The following is a 21,344-nucleotide window of genomic DNA, read 5'->3' as shown; positions in this document are numbered from 1 at the left end:
GTGTCTGGATAGCGGCCAATGAGGCAGTTGGCTCTACGCGTGCGTTTCGGATGATGTGACGGTCTTCTCGACGACTGGTCTGTCGAGGGCGTCCTGAACATGGTCGACGTGTAAATGACGTCTCTTCTGTCCACTGGTCCCAACACCTCCTCACAGTAAAATCAGAACGGCCTAGTTGACGAGCTACTCGCCGAGCTGACCACCCAGCTTCCATCATCCTGATGATTCTTCCCCTATCGAACTCTGACAACTGCTCATACAGTCTTCGACGGCGGCGTAACGACATGTATACCTCAGCATTTCCTTTGCAAACGATTAAATACACTCCAGCAAGCTCTGCTTACCTGTTTTATACTCCAAGGAGAACGAAGTTCAACGCCCTCTAGTGGCATTTCGCAATGCGCAATCACGCTGCATTTCTAATCATTTGCATATCTGTCCGACATGTACCTTCAGGCCAACTTTCGTTTCGATCTCACAATTATTTCTTGGTGCGCAAATTTTTATGGCAATGAGTGTATATCAAAACAAACACTGTAAAAGCTGTTGCGGAAGTCAAATCCGTTTTTAACTGATACCGATTTTGTATCGCTACAGATACAAACTTTTGAGTCAATTACTAATTTTTAACACTGGCAGACACATGTTTCAACCAATTTTAATTTCATTTAGCTGACTGATCCCAGATTAAACCACATTTAATTCCATATTGCTGGCCGACACCCATTCAATGAATGCTGATTTTGGGTTGCCAAAACGGCAGACACCCGTTTTTAGCCAACACAAATTTTTTTGTTTTGTTATTGTAAACATCCGTTTTGATTGAATAGTGATTTTGTGTTAGTGCAGACACCCATTTTTGAACCAATAACAATTTCATGTTATTGGCAGATACCCATTCCAGCCAATACTAATTTCATATTATTGTGAATACTGGTTCAAACATTACTAATTCCATTCCATTGGCCGACACCTGTTTCAGCCAACACTAATTCCGTGTTGTTGCAGGCACCCGTTCTTGAGCCGATGCTAATTCTATGCAACGGGCCCACACCCGTTTCAGCCACTATTAGTACCATGTGGTAGCTGCCACGTGTTTTAGTCAATACGCTTGTTCCGTGTTATTAAAGGATCCCGTTTTTGAGCCAATAGCAATTTTATGCCATGGGCTGACACCTGCTTCTACCAATATTAATTTGATATAGCTTGTGATGCCCATTCAGTGAATGCTGATTTTGGGTTGTTGTTGCTGACACCCGTTTTTGAGCCAATATTACTCATATGAACCTTTCGTAGATATTCATTTTAAACAATGCTTATTTTATGTTTCTGTAAATACCGGTTCAACCATTGCTAATTTCATCCGTTGCAAGACACCCATTTCAGCCAACACTTATTGCGTGTTGTTGTTGCAGATACCCGTTTTTCAGCGAATGGTAATTTCATGCCATGGCCGACACCCGTTTCAGCCAATATCAATTCCAATATCTTGGAGTCAACACATATTTCAGCCAATACTAATCCGTTTTGCTTCAGGCACCCGTTTTGAGCCAGTGCTAATTTTTTGCCACTGCCGATATCCATTTCAGCTCATACTTATTTCATGCTTTGACTGACACACGTTTCAACCGATACTAATTCCGTATTGCTGCAGACAACCGTTTTTGATTCGACACCATTTCATGTGGCCGACACGTTTCAAGTAATACTAGTTCAGTGTTATTGCAATCAATGCATGTTATTTTGTTCCAAGGGCCAACACCCCCATTTTAGCCAATATTAATGCCCTGTTGTTGCCGATACCCGTTTTGTGTAACGTCGAGGAAATCAAATTTTTCCGATTTTTCAAAATTAATCCGCATGTAAATGTAATAAACCCGGTTAACTATGCATAATCGCCGACCATTTTGGAAAGTTTGATAAACTTTCTTATATTTATCACTTTTACAAGTGATTATGCATAAAATCAATAATTCGTTGGTAAAAATGAAAATTCGTACTAAATTCATCACACTGGCCGCTGATTAAGCATAATCGACATTTCGCATCGGTCCTATTGCTGTGATGAGATTAACCATTTAGATGACCGTATTTGTGTAGTCTTTAACCGGATAAAATGAACTCTGATTTTACAAATTTTTCCGAACATCCCCGAAATAGCTCTGCTGTAATGAACCCCTTGACGAATTCTGAAATCTGACCTCGATATCATTTCCTATTTAACAAATTTTAAGATCGTACCCCGATATAATGAACTCTCATTTAACAACTTCTTTGATTTAACAAATTTCTTCAGATTTTTGTGCCTATACAATCAGACCCCAATGCTGCAAACTCCTATTTAAAGAATACTACGATTTTAGCCATTTCGATGTACAGTTATTGACCCCTATTTAACAGATTCTACCATTGGACCCGGATATAATTAACCCTATTTGACAAATTATACTATCGGACCTCATATTCAACAAATTTTACGATTGCATCTCGATAAAATGAACTCTTATTTAACAAATTTCACGGCATTACCCCGATATTACGTACGATTTTAACAAATTATCATTAGGTATAACTTTTTTTAGCATTTATCAAATTTACCAATGAAACTTGGGTATCGTGCATATCGTGCAACTTCGAGGCGCGAATGCGAGCCGGTATCCCCCTTTAAAAAGCTTCGCCACAGAGAGCAACAGGCCTATAAACGATGCAATCATTACACTTCACTCATAGTTTGAAAAATTGATAGCACATATGGCAGCACTATAACAAACATTACACAGAAACGAACTTCACATTTAGTTTCCACAACACATACACACACACACACACAGGACCCTCGTCTTCTTCGACAAACTGCTAAAATCTCTTCATTGAGACAGAGCGGCGGGCAATGATCTGATTAGGAGGAGGAGATATTATGCATAATCGCCGGTAAAAGTGATAAATTTACCAAACTTACCGCGACGATTCGCGATTATGCATAATAACAGATTAATTTACGACATTTACCGTTAACATATATGTTTCTAACACACGTTTTCTGTGTTAAAAGTTCTCTCCCATTTAACTGGAGGTCTTGACCTTGTTTTGAGGTAGGATGTCAAATATAGGCCGCATACCACAATCGATCTATCTCTGTCTTTTTAACACCAAAACACACAACACTTGGACTTGCTCATAATACCCGTCTCTTTCATCTCTCTTCTTCCTCTTCGATCAAAAGTTTCCGAACAACAACAACAACAAACAACGTTTGAGTATTCAAGAAAAATCCCAAAAAACAACAAGAATTCTTCATTCCTCTGCTTTACATTTCTTATGCATTATTCCGACTGGTATTACACGACACAGTTTTCCATGAGACGCCCGTTGAATATATTTATAGCGAATTCACAAAAACGATGTGTTTGTGTGTGTGTTTTGTGGCTGACCTGGATTCGACCTCTAGGTCATATAGCGACGTAATGGCAGGAAAAAGATAGAGGGCCTGCTGTGAGGACACATTAGCAAGAAAGATCGATTTCTGTCTATTGAAGAGAGCTGTGAGACAGATAGATCGCTTTTAGATTATGTATTTGGTTGACTTTGGAAATACTGATAGTGATTTTTGTTTTTTCCCCCCTGTACATTAAAGAAAACTCATTTAATGATCTGATTTTTTGTTTCCTGCATGTCGTGATACCGGTTTACTTCGTCTTGGGTAACTCGAAAGACATCCTGGTCCGTCAGTATTGCTTTAATGGTAACATTTTCGAAGCTTTTTCTTTTCATCCGATGTCTCCCCTGGAAATTTGTTTTGTTGTTATTGATGTTGTCGATGGATTGTTTTACGATTCGATATCACAGATTTTGTCGGGAACAGAATCTCTGAATATACAGTATGACTGGTTTCAGCTGTTGTTCACTTCACGAGCGTTGACCTTAAAGAGTCATTCTTTTCTGGTGCGGTATCGCCAGATCCAAACATGATCTTCGATATTCCGCAACAAATGGTTTTCCCCGTAATGGTGAATTCTTATCGGTTTTCGTATCCGAATTTAAAAATGACGCATGTTGAAACTTATAGGTAGGGCCTTCTTATCATGTTCAGGTTTTAAGATAGGTATCTTCAACCTGTAGCTAGCTATCGAGCACTGCAGTGCTCCCTGGAACTCTCAAGAGTGCTCGATGTTGATATTAGTTTCCGTAATATGAGTCATTGATTTCGACTAAGGCTGGGCTCTAACCGATTAGACAAGACCAGACAAGCTTAGTCATTTTGATTCACAGTGACTTGTATGACGCAACGTTTCAGTTTGACTCTAATCAGTGAGCGTTACGCCATACAATCAACGTGAACAGCAATGACTAAGACTAGACTAAAGCTGTCTTTTCTAGTCGTGTCTAACCGGTGTGTGTCCAGCCTAACGAATTAAACACCACATTGGATTCAAAGATTAGCATAACACTAATTTAATTTGGAGCATTTGCCAGAGTTCTCACACACATATGGGCAGGACCAACACCATCTATAGCAGTGAGCCTTCGCGCGAAGTTCGTGACGTCACTGAAGAAGTTATTTCACCTATAGTCATTGCACAGAAACAAACTTTACGTCAGGTTGCACTACACGTGCGCGCACGTTCCCGCATGTACCGATTCGTTGGGGGGTTCCACGGCGGGGGGGGGGGTGCATGTGTGGTGTAGCAGTAGTAGGTAGGGGCTCGGGGATCCATGATGTTCTTAAGTCAGCCACCTCGTTGGGCAGTTTGCCTGTTGTGGCGTTGTATTTGTATTTGTATTTGTATTTGTACAGTACTGGAAAAAGTTGAAGATATCGCATGCGTCTGCATGCTATATCCAATGATTACAGGTGGAATAACTTCTTCAGTGACGTCACGAGCTTTTTCGAAGTGTCCTAACCTTTAAAGATCAAATTGTTGATTTTTTTTTGGTCAGAGAAGATTGTTGTTGTTAAACAGGGCAAGTTTACGTTTTTTTACACATCCTCCGGCCATTGGACCGACTGCGGCCTGTCTAGGGGTTCAATTTGGCACGTGTGGAAGTGGTTTTCTGTCGAAAAATATCAATACACACAACACGATGTACACCTACGCTGACCATACTTCTTTCACTACAATACGGGTTGTTTTTGTCAAAGGCAAGTAAAGTTGCTAGTTACAGCCAAGAAATTTCTCAAGGGTAAGTAAAGAAGGAAGCTTTGAACCGAAAACATTTTGCCCAAGGCAAGTGAAGTTGCCATTATAGCAAAAAAAAAAACAATTGCAGCTACAGCCGAAAAAATTATCGAAGGCAAGCAGGGCCGTAGCTAAGCTGAGGCAACTGGGACCACTGCTCCTGGGCCCGAGCCGAATGGGGTCCCCACAAAAGTTTATATTACATTTGTTTTACCTAATAATAAGCCTTTCAAGATAGGCCCCAAAGAAAGGTCTGGCCCGGGTTCCCGAAAAGGCACATTACGGTCCTGCTTAAAGTTTCAAACTATCTCTGAAGTTGCTGAAAAATCGCCGATCGCGGAAAATGATGGGCAGCCTCCTGCTAGCCGAGCTGGACAAATCCCCAAAGTTTTACATGTCCGACCGGGCATGTAACTTAAGAAATAGATGTTCGGATCAATAATTTACATGCCCGAAAAGTATTGTCATTGAATTTACTTGAAAAAAAATTTACAAAAAAGGATTTATTTGCATAAAGAATTCGAAAATAATAGCATACATTTTTCTAAATAACCTGGAATTTCAGAATGAAAACGAAAATTCAAAAGGAATGTGGCCCTCAATTAAAGATCTAAATTTAGTCAGACCGCTAATTATTATTTTCCGCGCTGTTGGCGTCGGAAAAGAAGTCACCAAGATTCACCTCGCTTACAGAATCATAGCCGAATATGGTACGGGGGGAATGACTTGGGCAAGCGCGGGGACTAGGATAGGTTGGTCAGATCATGCGACTGAGGAACCGGGACACAACGTAAATTCACTGAAAAAAAAAAACCGGGACAACTGGAAAAATATTTTTAGGAGGGGGGGGGGGCATTATAGTGTCGAATTTAAGCAACACCACCTATAGAACAAGGCCTCTGCACGAAGCTTGTGACGTCAACGAAGAAGGCCATTTCTTCTATTGCTATTGGATATATTGCAAAAAAAAGGTTAAAAATGTCGCATGCGTCGGCCTGCTATATCCAATGGCAATAGATGAAATGGCCTTCTTCAGTGACGTCACGAGCTTCGTGCTGAAGCCTTGTTCTTGTTGATTTAAGGAGATGGATAAATAAAATTACCTATATTCGCACTGAACCCCACGCATTTCTACGGTTCAGTTCAATGTTCTTCAACCTTTTTCCCATTGCAGACCGCAGAAATTAGGCATTTTCACGAAACTGCATAAATGGGAAAAATAATTTTTGAGCCGGCGAAGAAAACCCTAAAGGCGCTTATAGTACACTAGCGCGCCGATCATGCAGTGAAAGCATTCGCAATTGTTTGTTCAGTAATTTGTACGGTGTTGTGAACAATTCTTGAGCTGTTTTCACTGGACTCACCTGGAATCGGTTTTTTTCAGCGAACACAAAGGAAGTTTGTGTACCCATGAGCGGATCAGAACCGGTGCAGGGAGTCGTGCGTTGCAAGATCGGCGCGCTAGTGTATACGCGCCTTTATATATACATATGGGAATCCTGCTGGCACTTATCGGTCAAAAACAAAACTATCTGCTATAATTCTTGAAATTAAAATGGTTGTTGGATTGAAATAGATGTGCGGAACAACATGTGGTATGAAATTATATATATATATACGTTTATATTTTTGTTCTGGGCACCGGTATAAATTTTATGCGCCATAATATCGGTCACTATATAGAGTGTCCTGTAAGTGGTAATTTGGCACATAAAATTTACGCAAACATCGTATAAATAAAAAATGTATAGTTTCATTACCCCATATGTTGTCTACTTCATGCTGCACATCGGTTTGTAACGTACAATTATTTTGTTTTAAAAATCATAACCGATAGTTTTGATTTTATCCAATAGGTGGCAGGGCTCCCAGCTCTCAAGCAATATTTATGTTCCTTTGTCTTCCATAGAAAAATTACGCAGGTCTACAAAAAAATACTTTTTAAAAATTGTTTCAGTTTTGGTCACTAATTCTGACATTGTTTTCAGTGCTTATTCCAAAAATGAAATCCATTTTTCTATATTACGTAAGGTTTTTTCACAAAAATGATTTCATATTTTGGGGGAAACAACTCAAATCCAAATTTTTGGAATTTTTTATCATAATTTTATCACCTCATAAATACATACTTCATATTTATATCCTAGCTTTGTCATTATAATGATAAGTCCTTTAATAATCCTTAATAAGTAATTAAAATCTATAAAATACCCCTTTGGCACAATGACTTGATATATTTATTCATAACGCACAGTTTCAATTGGATTTGTATACAGCTCTTACGTAGTACCATTGACATTTTATTTTAACTCTATCTCAAAAAGTAGAGCCAATACAACAAAACCAATGTCAGATTGGGAATCAGCACTCCAAAATCATTAGAAAATCAATGAAATATCTTTGGAAATGATTTACTATATTCGTTTATAACGCACAGTTTCAATGCGCGCTATGCGCTGTCTATGCACTACCATCGAAATTTGATTTTCACTTTATTTCAAAAACTGAACGTGAGGGAATTTTTTAATTATCTTTCCCGTAAATAGCATCCAAAAAACTATAAAAAGCACTAATTAGTTTTAAGAAAGTTTTTTCATCCCAGACCTTTGTCATGGGTACGGGAAAGCACCCTTCTCCCCAACATTCGCCACCATCTCCATTTTATTTTCTAAAAACTATTTGATTTTATCGAATCTTCGATTAACGTAGAAAGACAAACAGCTGTTACATTTTTGGTCAAAAACTGATCATATTAAGATTAGGATGAATCCCATTATACATACATACTCCTGTATCCAGATATACAGGAGTAGTGTTGCTGAGGGTATCGTCCCGAGAGATTGGAAACTGGCTAACGTTGTTCCGATATTTAAGAAGGGTAGTAGAGAAGTGGTGTCTAATTATCGTCCAGTGAGTTTGACGAGCTCCCTCTCGAAAATTTTGGAAATTATCATCAAAAGGCAGTTTGTGAAGTGGATAGACGAGAATAATGTATTGTCGGATAATCAGCATGGGTTCAGGAAGGGGAAGTCATGTGTAACTAACCTCCTTTGCTTCTATGATTACGTGACTAAGGCTTTGGGTAAGAGCAAAAATGTCGACGTTGTTTACCTTGATTTCCAGAAGGCATTCGATCGGGTCCAACATGGCAAACTCTTGAAGCGTTTACACGATATTGGAATAGGGGGCAACTTGCTGAATTGGATAGAATCGTTGTTAAGAGATAGGTCGCAACGAGTTATGGTGAACGGGGAATTCTCTGGTTGGACAGACGTCACAAGTGGAGTTCCTCAAGGAAGTGTCCTTGGCCCCATACTTTTTTCACTTTTTATCGACAAACTCGATCAGGGTATCGATGGAATTACTAGCAAATTCGCAGATGATGTGAAGCTAATGGGGGTAATCGGAAATGAAAGCGATAGGGAGTTGCTCCACACCAACTTAAACAAGATTGCAGCATGGGCAAATGAATGGTGCATGACGTTTAGCGTAGATAAGTGCATGGTCGCTCATTTTGGTTCGAACAACCCACGGTTCTCTTACGAGTTGAATGGTGTCACTATCCCGGATGCAACTAGAGTCACCGATTTGGGAATTCTCATTGACGAGCGACTTAAGTTTTCTGAACATTGTTCAGCGGTTGTCAAAAAAGCGAATAGAATGCTTGGTCTCATTTTCAAAAAGGTCTCTTCGCGTTCTCCTAAAGTCATTCTTCCGCTTTTTCGAGGCTTAGTTCCTCCTGGACTGGAGTATGCTGTAAGGTTTTGGAGACCATACCTACAGAGGGACATAGACTTGATTGAAGGGGTGCAGAGAAGAGCTACGCGTGTCCTTATTGGCACACAGGGCTTGAGTTATGAAGAGAGACTTCATTTTTTGAATATGTTTACATTGGATGAACGCAGGTGTCGGGGAGATATGAATGAAGTGTTCAAAATTTTTAATGGGATGGATAGGATGGACCATGAACTTTTAGTACACCGCCAATCGACTGCTTTTACAAGGGGACACCAGTATCGATTGGTGAGGGACAATGCAAGGTTATGGTGTCGCAGGGAATTTTTCTCCAATAGGGTTGTTAATAAATGGAATAGCTTACCCCCGGAGGTAGTAAATTGTAACACAATTGACACGTTTAAAAAGAAATACGATAAACATGTTGGGGTAAATCGAGAAGCTATCCATTCTTAGAATAAGACAACCATAAGTATTCTTTATGGGCATTGTATAATATTTTATCATGTGTATATATTGTTTGTAATTTGTGTTAATTGCATTTTTAATTGGGTTGCTGTATTTTTGAAACATATGACAACCATATTTTTATGGGCATCTTTTTATCAGCCACCTCGTTGGGCATTTTGCCTGTTGTGGCGTTGTATTTGTATTTGTATTTGTATTTGTGTATTTTTCCAAAGGAGCTGAATTTACTGAAAAGTTAAAATTAATCGAGAAATTTTTGGAGAGAAATTCGTAAAAAATCTTAGCCCGGGGAACCACTAGATTCGAGTATATTCGAGATATACAGCCCAGCTACAGAATATGAGGGCCAATAACCACACGGGCTGCTAAACATAAGGAACGTAAAAACATTGATCAAATTACGTTTACTATAACATTAGTACCATTTTTGGCTGCCAAAGAAAGTATTTCTGTGAAACTTCACGTAGCGTGTAGAAACACTTGCATAATGCTCGATGAAAAAAAAAAAAGAAAATGGAAGTGTTAATTTTTTTTCACATGCCCGGTCGAAATTTTAACATTCTCTTTGACATGTTGGGCAATAGAGTTGTCGAGCCCTGACTGCTACTGTCAAAATGTAACTCCCAAAAAGAACCGATCGTGTTTGACAAAATATGTGAGATGAATATATTCATACATGATTACAATTAATAATAATAGAGTCATAATTATCATGATCAAGTTTTCATTGAAAAAAAATGGGGTGGAATGGTTAAATTACGGGATTGCTCCATAAAATGCGGGTCATATGGTCATAATATACATACGAGTTTCTGACTCGCGAGCTGCAGAAGTACCACGTATCTGGCCCACGGACTGAAAAGGGTGATCGCCTCTGGGCTAGAAGCTAGTATCATGTACCATAAGCGACATCAGATCGCTAAAGACCGAAACCTCATTTATGTACCAGTTTATTCCACTAACACGACTGAAATCTGAATCCAAACCAGGAGAGGAAACAAAAGAGAATGATAAAATTATGCAGATGAAAATGAGTAGAACAACTAGCGTATAATTATCGTGTAATTTCAGAATTTCCTCGTTTTCGAAGTATCCTCACATTCAAAGATCATAGTTGTTGATTTTTTTTTTTTTTTGGTCAGAGAAGATTGTTATTGTTGTTCAACGGGGCAAGTTAACGTGTTTCTTCTTCTTCTTCAATTATTGTAGACGAGATATACAGGTTTTATTCCCATCAGAAAAAGCGTCGGTTCAATCTCCCACAACCAATGTCCATCGAGAAGAGGTTTCTTCTAAAAAAGAGTTGGTTTTCCAAGATGTAGGTCAACTAACAAACAAGTGCGAAATTCTTTCTTCTTCTTCTTGTCCGAAGAAAATGGCCGTATTTTCAAAGACATGAAGAAGAAAAAAAAAATGGCGTAAATAAGTGGTTGTGAAGGAAAAAAAAAAAACGATATGCCAAAAGAAAAAGACCAAATATAGAAAATATTTCTATACCGAGTCAATTGTGAATGGCCAGAAAGTGTGACGCGATTGTAAATTGGTCATTCGTCTGATCAGAAATCGTATGAGAAACTCTTTATTTTATTTGAGGAAAAGACGTTTTGAAGTTTGAACGATTTCATTAGAAAATGTCGTTTTTTCTTTCTTTAATTTGAGTAAATAAATTAGTTTTCTTTTATGTATCATTTATAATAATGAAAATATTCCGTTGAAGCACCGCCGTTGATTCAAAAAAATGGTTTATCAAAGAAAGTTTAGCCAAATTGGGAAGGATGGAAAGTTTTCCTTTTGGCTATAATTATATAGATAAAGATTCTTAAGAAGATGTTAGGGTTGTATAATAATGAATCAAACTCGTCTCCCACACGTTTCTAATCTATATTATTGACAGTCAGTAGTAATTATGAAACTATAAGAATATATGATTCAATTAATAAAAATATATCTAAGAAACAACATATACAGTCGAACTTGGTTAATTCGAAGTCCACGGTCACTGTAAAAGAATTCGAATTATCTAATCTATTAATTAAATAGATAATTAATCCATCCTAGATCCGTATACTTACTACAAATTGTAACTTAATCATCAACATTCACATAGGATAAAAATGATCACTATTGAAATTTTATCATCAGTTATGAATTTGTTTTCCCGATTCTATTAATTTATACGTCATATCTAAGGTCCACACGTTATTTGGATACTTTTTATAATTGAAAGTATGCCTCTAGGATCGACGGTTCACCAGTAAAATGCTGCAAGGGGAATTATGGCATCACCATTTAAACTATTAAAGTATTATACCAACATAGCAGAACTATATAATGTAATATAAAAGCACGAGAATGGAATATAATTTGGTGTATAAGAATTAAAAAAAAAGTAAGCTTCATAATATGAAACTGATAGCATGTGATCTATGTAATTTAAATACTGGATTGATTTTTTTGAGCCTAGACTATTTTTAAATGGGATAGAACATCATAGATATAGAATGCTATTACTGGAATTTCATCCACCGATTTTAACCTTGTAAGCGGCATTGACGAGATATCTCGCCTGCTTAAGGGGTCACAAAGATTTTCACATGGTGAAATATTATGCTCTAATAAAAATATGTATTATTAAAAACACTATTTAACCATTGATTTATTTCAAATATTTTACATATAGTTTTATACAAATACAAAGGCCGCAACAGACAAATTGCCCGACAAGGTGACTGAAAAGAGGATCCCATAAAAAATATGGATGTCGAATATAATATATCTAAACTATATCAAGAATACAGCAATCCAACAAGAGCAATAAAAAACCAATAATTATGATAAAATATAAATATACTGCCCATAGAAAATTACAGTTGTCTCATCTAAGTATAGATAGCATCTCTATTTATCCCAATATGTTTATGGTATTTGTTTTTATACGTGTCAGTTGTGTAAGAATTCACGACTCCCGTAGATGAGAGATTCCATTTATTCACAAAACTGTTGGAGAAAAACTCCCTGCGGCACCACAACCTAGAATTATCCATCACCAAAAATTCAAAAAACATTCAAAAATTCAAAAAATCAATGCTGTCTCCGCCAACAAGACCACGCATAGCTCTTCTCTACACCCTTTCAACAAAGTCTACGTCCCTCTGCAGTTATGGTCTCCAAAACCTCACGGCATAAGGTATAATGCGGGATGAACTAAGCCCCGGAAAGGTAGAAGGATCACTTTCGGAGAACGCGAAGAAACCTTTTTGAAAGTGAGACCAAGCATTCTATTCGATTGTTTTGCCCACCGCTGAACAGCGTTCTGAAAAATCTAAGCCGCTCATCAATAAGAATACCCAGATCGGTGATCCTAGTTGCATCCCGAATATTAACACCATTCAACTCGTAAGCGCAACTTGGGTTTTTCGAACCAAAATGGGCGACCATGCATTTGTCAACGCTGAAAGACATTCTCCATTCATTTGCCCACGCTGCAATTCTGTTTAGGTTGGTCTGGAGCAACTCCCTATCGTTTTGATTCCCGACTACCCCCATTAGCTTCATGTCATCTGCGATTTCGCAAACAATCCCATCGATATCCTGATCGAGCTTATCGATAAAAAGTGAAAAAAAAAAGGATGGGGCCAAGGACACTTCCTTGAGGGACTCCACATGTGGCACCTGTCCAATTAGGAAAAACTGCATTAAAAACAGTTTGCGTGCGTGATAAAATACATATCATGACATCAATGTAATTGAATAAAAATATCAATTCAAAATATATAAAGGAAACTGTTCAGTTGATGAAATGAAGCAAAAGGTTGAGATTTCATCGATTCAATCTCATTTAAAATTAAATTTTAAAATTTAAATTTGAAATTTCAAAAAAAATTTAATTTAATTTTAAATAAGATTGAGTAGCGATGGAAATCTCAACCTTTTGCTTCATTTTATCAACTGAACAGTTTCCTTTATATATTTTGAATTGATATTTTTATTCAATTACATTGACGTGATGGTATTTTATCATGCACGCAAGCTGTTTTTAAAGCATTTTTCCTTGAAAATTCACAAAAAATTAAGTATCAGGGATATGTGAAACTTCACAATCGAAAATATGCGTAAAACATTTTAAATAAAACAATGGTTAAATAGTACTTTTAATGATATTTCTATTAGAGGAAAGTTTTTCGCCGTGTTAAAAGGTATGAGACACCTTAAAAGTCCCTTATTTTGGCAATGGCAAGCGCAGATATTTTGTAAAGTTATTTTCTCAATGCAACCAGTAAAATGGTAACAGATACTATGCCTTTAGTCCCCAGTGCTGTTGCGAAAATCTGGAAAATTTCCACAGAGAATGATATTTCTTCATATCTACATGATCCACAACTAGTGTTACACTACTTGGTGTTAGAGTGATGGGCAAAATTTGCCTAAGTTCTTCCCACATGGGACACCAAAGAATGATGATGATGATTCTCAATGCAACACTTTTCCTTGTAGGCTACCCCAGTATTTCTCAAAGTGTGCGTCGCGGCTCTTAGAGATTTCGTCAACCTTTGTCAAGGGGCATCGCGGGGAGCTGGAGATATTCATTTGTGTTTCTATTTATGCTTCGAAGTGGTTATCTTGTAAGAAATATCTACTATTCTGGGGAGCCGCGGATGGACCATGAATCAGGTAAGGGAGAGGCGGGTGGCAAAAGTTTGAGAACCACTGCTGTACACCTCAGTTTGTACCTGCTGAAAATCGGAAGAAAGGCTACTTTATTAAAAAATTATATGGTATTTTGTAGGAGGCTTGGCGATTTCTGCTCTGCCTCGGAAAACGTTACAAGTTACGCAACTTTTCCGTTATAACAGGTTATAACGTACGTATTTCAATCTGATGTACCAGAGACCGCCATTGTGCTTTGTTTAACTCCATCTCGCAGCATATGCATATTCATATTCAAATAAGCACCTCCCTGTACTTAGACGCCATATTCTGTTTGACCAACCTCGTTCGACTTCCCGCGTCCTCTCAAGCGAAGAAAAAAAAAATTTAGAGTTTCTTTTTATATTATTATTATTATTCATTCTTTTAATATTATATTGTTATCATTCATTTTATTTTTCTTATCGTTGTATTATTTTAATTCCGAAGGCCGAAAACGTATTCAAGAGAGTGGTGCGTGTTGCGTGCTTGTCAAAGATAAGTTGGCTATTGTCCTGCCCCGTTATGTGACCTGCAGACCTTGCCTCTTGATGTGTGTTCTTCGTTTTCTTGCTCCTTTCTTGAACGGAATAACTGTTCTTTTTTTTTTTACGAACTATGGTGGCCCGTTGCCTAAAATATACATCCTTTTTTTTCGGCTAATTATGTCCTATGAGGTCACTATAACCACCCAAGGTCAGGGTATAGTGGCGAGACGGAATGAGCTTTCTACCTGTCTGCGTGATTCTGTTCTTGTTTTGACATCCTGTGATGTGACAGAAGGCTGGAAACTCTCGATGTCTGAATGGCAGCTGGTATTTTCTCAAAGATTTTTCGTGTACCTGTAATTGGCAATAAAAACGAGTCCAGTGATTAGGAAGTCCACTGCTTGCATCATTGACTGAAGGAAATAGACATATATCTTTACCTTTGATACTGATTGACATTCACATTTATATAATACCCTCGACGCTCATTATTACGTAGGAGTGCACCACCATGTGCTGAAGCAAAACTGGATGGTGAGCATTGGGGGGAGGGGGACAACACTACCTAGTTGATTCGCACGAGCGCAGTGCGTCTTGCTATGGTTCACCCATTTTTCAGTGATGGCTCAAGTTAACCATAGTGTATTCCGTTGAAATGACAACGCTTTATCTTTAAACCATCTATGTTTCATGTCTTTTCTTCTTCGAGCATCAATGATCAAAGTAAAACACACTCTATGATGTATTTTGTCCATTTCCCTGCAAAAAAAAAAAAAAAAAAAAAAAAAAATGGTATCAAGCTGAGTTAGGTCGTTGTAGTGAATCGAATTATATTTGCTGGTCGTTATATTGAATAAACATAACATGGTGGAAGTAGAAAACTATTTGAGATCTGTCGTACCGGTCGTTATATGAATGATCGTCACTACCAGCTTGGTATTCCTACAGATCCGTCTAAATAACATGACTAAGGCCCTAACACATCTGCCACAATCGATGTTGAGAATGCAAAGTTATCATGGGTATTTTCTGTTGCCGACACGCACGTATGTACCAAAACAGCGCTTTGTTCACAATCCATAGCAATACTGAGCATACAAGGAACTGAAGAACTAAAATTATGTAAAACAAAAGTATCAACAAAGTATTGGTCACATTGCCATATGTGTAGTTATTTTGATTGAAAAGCATGCGTTCCCTGTTTACATTTGTTAACCAAGTGACATATTATGATTGTTTATCCTTTTCTTTCCCGCAGGGTCTTCGGAACGCGAAATCGCCTTGAAGAAAGACAACATCGCCAGCTTGTACGATTCCCTAGCAGCCGAATTGCGGGAAAGGCTCAATAACCCGAACAGTTGCCCGATACTCCTACCGCCCAAGGACTACGACACTGTCAGTAGGCAGAGAGGAAAGTTCCATGGCATAGACGAGAGGAGGAGCACTAACTATAACCTTGTCGGTGTCACGAAGACCCCTGTGGCGATACCCCTGAAATCTTCGCCGAAGGGGGACGCGACCAGTGCCAAGTCTTCCGGTGGGAAGTCCAGCAACAAGTCCAGCAGCGGAATCGGGTCGGATGAAGCGCTCAGCTCTGCCATCCAAGAGGTATCTTCGCATCCGGACTTTGAGAGTAAAGAAATCGACCCAGATACGAGCTCGGAGGACGATGACTGGCCCGAACCAGACGGAATCTTGGACGAGGATGACGAAGTCGTCCCGTCATACGAATGGAGACGAGTCCCGCCAGCACCACTGCCAGTTCATCATCACTACAAGAACCGATCCGTCTCTCCTACGTTGGAACGAGCCGTGGTACCGGCCTCCTACAACGGCAACAACAACCGCAATGGTGGTGTCGAGATGGCACGAGACCGGAGGAGCAGGTCGTCCCCCGAAGACGACGACCCCCGCTATTCTCGCCGCGTCCGAGGGATCGTCGACAAATTCGAGAGACGAGCCACGTCTCCCACTTTAGATGATTATCCGCAAGTTAGAGCGGAACGACACGGGTTGATGAAGTCCGCTTCCGGAATTATTCGTCAACAACCTTCTTCCGGTGACCGGTACAGGGATAACCGAGAACCATCAAGAAGAGACACTCCCCGAAGAGATTCATACAGTAGGAGCCCGGAAGTAGTGTACAGAAGTCACAGCAATCCCATCGACAGGAAAGCTGGCCGAGACCCGAGACCTGTATCATATCCCGCTGCCGTCGTGGATCCCGCATCTTCTCCCCGCTTGAACAAGAGGTACCACGAGAAACCAGCAGAAATGAATTTCGAACGCTCACCAGTTTACAGGGACGTGATAGCGACCGAAAACGGCCGTCGCGACTACTATCCGGACCGCCCTCATGAAGTCGAAGACATACGTCCCAGCCATCGCCGCGATTCCTACGACAGATACGCTGGTCATCCCAGAGAGCCAGACTTCAGAGATAGGCAAGAATTTTACAGGGAGTCGAGATCTCCCGAGCCACCAAGGGTCCATCACTTCAGGTCTCCGGAGAGATACACGCCGTCTCCGTCCGATTTCCATCCGGGTCGGCGGACAGCGAGCATGGACCTTATAACTCAAGATAGACACGTGCCGCCTACCAGGTACTCGAAACCGTTCCCGGCTGTGGCGCCGCAACCAGCACCACAGCAAAGACAGACGTCCTACCAGGGTCCCGTGGTCTACGAGGAACGGCGAAGATCAGGGTATTTCGACCTGCCGGTTGATCCCCGTGACTACAGACACAGTTTCGTCGAGTCGCCATTCCGCAGGCTGCCTCTCAATTCGCAATACTGACACTGACTTCGTGCAATGTTTTCGTTTTAGTGATTAGAAAGACTAACTTTGAACGTGTAAGGCTGGTCGTCCACTGGAAGCGACAACACGCGGCAAGCGACGCGGGCGACAACAGCCGACATTAAGTCAGCGTCTGACGCCGTCCACTGAAAGCGACTCCTTACACACTACTCAGTTCGCGATTGCACTCCGTGCAGACGAGTGTGTTTGTTAATAATTTTGAGGAAACATTAAAAACTAAAATATTTGAAAAATGCACCCAGAGGTCAGTCCTGTATTTATTAAGTACATCTTAATGAGACATCTGAAACAAACTCGAATTGATGTGAATGAACAAATATTAATATTTTACTGATTCCTAGAACCCATGAACGGCAGTTATCAAATTCAACTCCTATGTTCATGCGGGAAAGAAGGCATAGAGAAACAGACCAAAGGAGAGAAAAAAAAAACGGCGCGAGCGGTGTGAAAAAAGTATACGACCGTATTGCGCCTGCGCAGATAAGGCAAGTGGCGTAAAATCCCATTCACTTCAGACTTGTTGGTCGTCTGCTACTGTCACCGGAAGCCACTTGCTCAAGATCGTTTCTTGTTAACCACGCACTCTTACTTTCTGTGCAGTGGGATCAGTCTTGCGGATATAGCCAACTGCGCGCGACTTGTTTATCGCTCTAAGTCTCTTCCAGTGCACGACTGGTCTAAGAAGTAAACTACCATCAATGCCTTGCCACGTTATGGCGTTTAAAGTGCCACATACTTGTAAATGGACGAACATTTTTTGAACTATTTTTTCTTTCAACGTTTTTTATTGCAATATTTGTTTTTGAACCGGTTCTGGAATGTTTTTAGTCAATGTGAGAGAGAGAGAGAGAGAGATGAGGGTTTTTCTCTTTCTTGGTGACTAATAATTGCATACAAAATACATTTGCTGTTACCTAATTTATATAACCACGGTATATCACGGAAAATTTACAGGTATCATCGCGTTCTGTACGGCAATATTGTTGTGCTAAATTGAATGTTGCGAACGATATCAGTTGTTGTCCGAGTCAGAGTTTGAACTCAGTGTTTAGAATAAGATATCAAAAACTCAACTATGTTCAGATCGATTGATGTACAACCATTGTTTCCTAATTAGCTGTGTCCGATACCTCCGCAAATTCGGATATATCTTCCAGGAATTACAGTACTAGCTGTTAAAGCTGGCGTTTTTAATACCAGTTGGCGAGAATAATTGAGCTCATGGAAGGCGGGATCGATCTGCAAATACTCAGTTACGATCCCTAGAGGTATTTTTCCAAGAACATTCCGATGGCAGTGCCTTGAAGTCGAAACCGATCAACATAGTAATATAAAAGACGAAACCGATGTTGTTTGCGTCACATGATGATAATTTCGTTCCAATTTTTCAATCTTTTCCAAAGGGTCTTTGGAACGTGGAATCCACTTGATGAAGGCCAACACTGACAGCTTCACGATTACCTGGTAGCAGAATTGCGGGAAACGCTCAATATCTGAAATGGTTGCCAGCATACTCCAACAGTGCTATGACCATAAGACAGTCAGTTTACGCTCCAAGGCCTAGACGACGGAAGAAGCATCATCTTCAGTCCTGTCGACATACGAGGAGCCTGTTCCAATACCGCTGAACCGAAATCTTCGCTGAAAGGGGACGAGACCGTTGCCGAGTCTGGCAGAAAGAAAGATTCTGGGGTATAGATGAGAAGAGGATCACTAATTTACAGCCTTGTAAATATCAGGAAGACATTTGTTGAAATATTTCATAAAATCGTCACCGAAAGGGAATGTAGACCAGGCCAAATCTGGCAGAGAGAAAGATTTCAGGGTATAGATAAGAGGAGAATCACTAGCTACTCACAACTTGATGGGCATCAGGTAGACTCGGTGAAATGTCCCTGACATCTTCACCAGAAGTTGACATGGCCAGTGCCGAGTCAGGCAGAGAGGAAGATTCTAGGTTATAGGCAAGAGAGCAGAATCACTACTCACAACGTTGTGGGTATCAGCAAGATTCTTGTTGAAATATTCCTAAAATTTTGGCCATGGCGGAGAGAAAAATTACGGGGTTACAGAAGAAAAGAACGAAACAAAAAAAATCACGAAAAACGACGTCGTGGGTGTCAGGAAGACTTGATGAAATACCCCTGAAATCTCCTCCGAAAAGGGACGAGCAAAGGGCAAGTCAATTAGAAAGAAGGATTCCCGGGCACAGACCACAAAGGTGACTCATTGCTGCTTGCAACCTTGGGGATATCAGGAAATTTTTTTTTTGAAATACCCCTGAAACAATAGGATATGCGACCAACGCCAAAGTCTTTCAATGGGTGAGATCAAGCCAAATGAAGCTCTGACAGGTCCGATTTCAAATCAAAAAATAACGCTATCCACTAGGGTTAACGCCCATTGACCATCATGATGCCCACATGTAACGAGAGACACGTTCTTGATGACATTGGCCACAGCTCTTTTATCTTTTCTTCAACATCTTATAGAAGGCATTTCGAATGGTATTTTTTTTTCTCCTCATTTCACGTAATACTAGTCTCCTAGGGTTAATCGTGTGGATAATAATAGCTCATATGGAAAAGAGAAGAAACAACAACACCAGCAGCAACAGACGTGGAGAAAGCCAGTTTCAGTTTTCCTTCCTCCCTTTGACCAGTGTGGTGCAGACAACTATTTGGGAGGTCCAGTTGAGGTGAATGGTCAAAAACAACCGAGAAGAAGCAAAGAAAATGGTTCCTTTTTTTCAGGTGAAATTCCAAAGGTAGGAGGATTCTGTTTCATACGAGGAAATCGACAATCAACAATGTGCCAAGCTCAATCATGACAATCAACATGGATTATTATTGGACAACCCGACAGAGGTGATAACAATATGAGACAATAAGGGGGGGGGGGGGGTCGTCGATGCATAAATTTTATGCCGCGCGATTTATTTATACAAAAAGTATGTTACATACATACGATGTCTGTGAATGTGCTAATGAAGAATTGTTTTCTAAGTCAGCGTTTTCATGTTTGTATATAAACAACGAACTATATTTTCTATCTATTTTGCATATCTGTGGCAATATTCGCTTGTAATTGATGCATGTAAATATGTATGGACAGTATAGCGATGGATATAACAATCGATATAATAATATATATATAGAATTCGCTACTGGCCCTCGAATACCGTCCACGATTTTAGCAGCTAAATACTTATATAAGATATCTTTTCTCTCTTTTTATAATTTTCTATGGAACCAGTTCGACAAAAAGAATGTCTCTTTTTATACTTTCTTTTTTGCTTTGTTACTTCTTTTTTATTTTGTAATAAAGTTGCCAGAGATTTATGATGAATATTTCTGAGTCATTTTGGAGTCATTCTGAGTTTTTTAATGCAAATTTTTGGTTTCTGTGCATTGAACGTCACGAAGAGTGTCAGAAAGGAATTTCAATTCTATAGATGATTCTGAAATTAACATATTTTGACGTAGGAAAATTTGGGAATTAGCATTGTCATTTTGGGAATTACGCATGTTTTTGAGTCATTTTGGAGTCATTCCGAGTTATTTAATGCTCGTCATTTTTAATTTCGTCAGCTCTGCCCCCTAGCTCCTAACGAAAAACTGGGATCACAGACGTACGCGGGGGAGGGGCCATGGAAGGGAGAGGGGTTCGTGTGCCCCCCCCAGACGATCAAGAATTTATTTTTTTGATGCAAAAAATATTTTTTTAACAACTAAAATTTCTCGAGAAAATTCCTTTATATGTTATTTTAGTTAATTTCAGTGCTATTTGAAGGCTAAGAACTCAGAAATTCATTGCGACCCACCCTCTAAACCAGAAATGCTAAACCCATGGCCAGCGGACCAAGTGTGGCCCTCGGGGTTATCTGATGTGGACCGCCATCTCAAACCTAATTTTGCAAAAACGAAACAAGTGACACATTTACAGATGGGTTAAGTGACCCGTGACAATTCCA

General features: G+C 39.6%; 1 protein-coding gene across 2 annotated transcripts in view; it reads left to right on the top strand.

Moving 5' to 3' along the window:
- Window positions 1–20,719, top strand: part of LOC149085707 (uncharacterized) — a 79,802-nt gene extending 59,083 nt beyond the window's left edge. For both annotated transcript variants that reach the window (XM_089232088.1, XM_089232089.1), the window contains one exon: window positions 15,813–20,719. In XM_089232088.1, the coding sequence (XP_089088214.1) occupies window positions 15,813–17,350 (1,538 nt within the window). In that variant the 3' untranslated portion in view covers window positions 17,351–20,719. The remainder of the gene's footprint in view (window positions 1–15,812) is intronic.
- The last annotated feature ends 625 nt before the right edge of the window (window positions 20,720–21,344 follow it).

Source organism: Pholcus phalangioides, unplaced genomic scaffold (genome assembly GCF_987345545.1).
Source record: "Pholcus phalangioides strain wild (caught in Gottingen) unplaced genomic scaffold, Ppha-v1.0 ptg000005l_1, whole genome shotgun sequence".
Lineage (NCBI taxonomy): Eukaryota > Metazoa > Arthropoda > Arachnida > Araneae > Pholcidae > Pholcus > Pholcus phalangioides.
The sequence above is the reverse complement of the archived record's forward strand: the minus strand, read 5'-3'. Positions and strand labels throughout refer to the sequence as shown.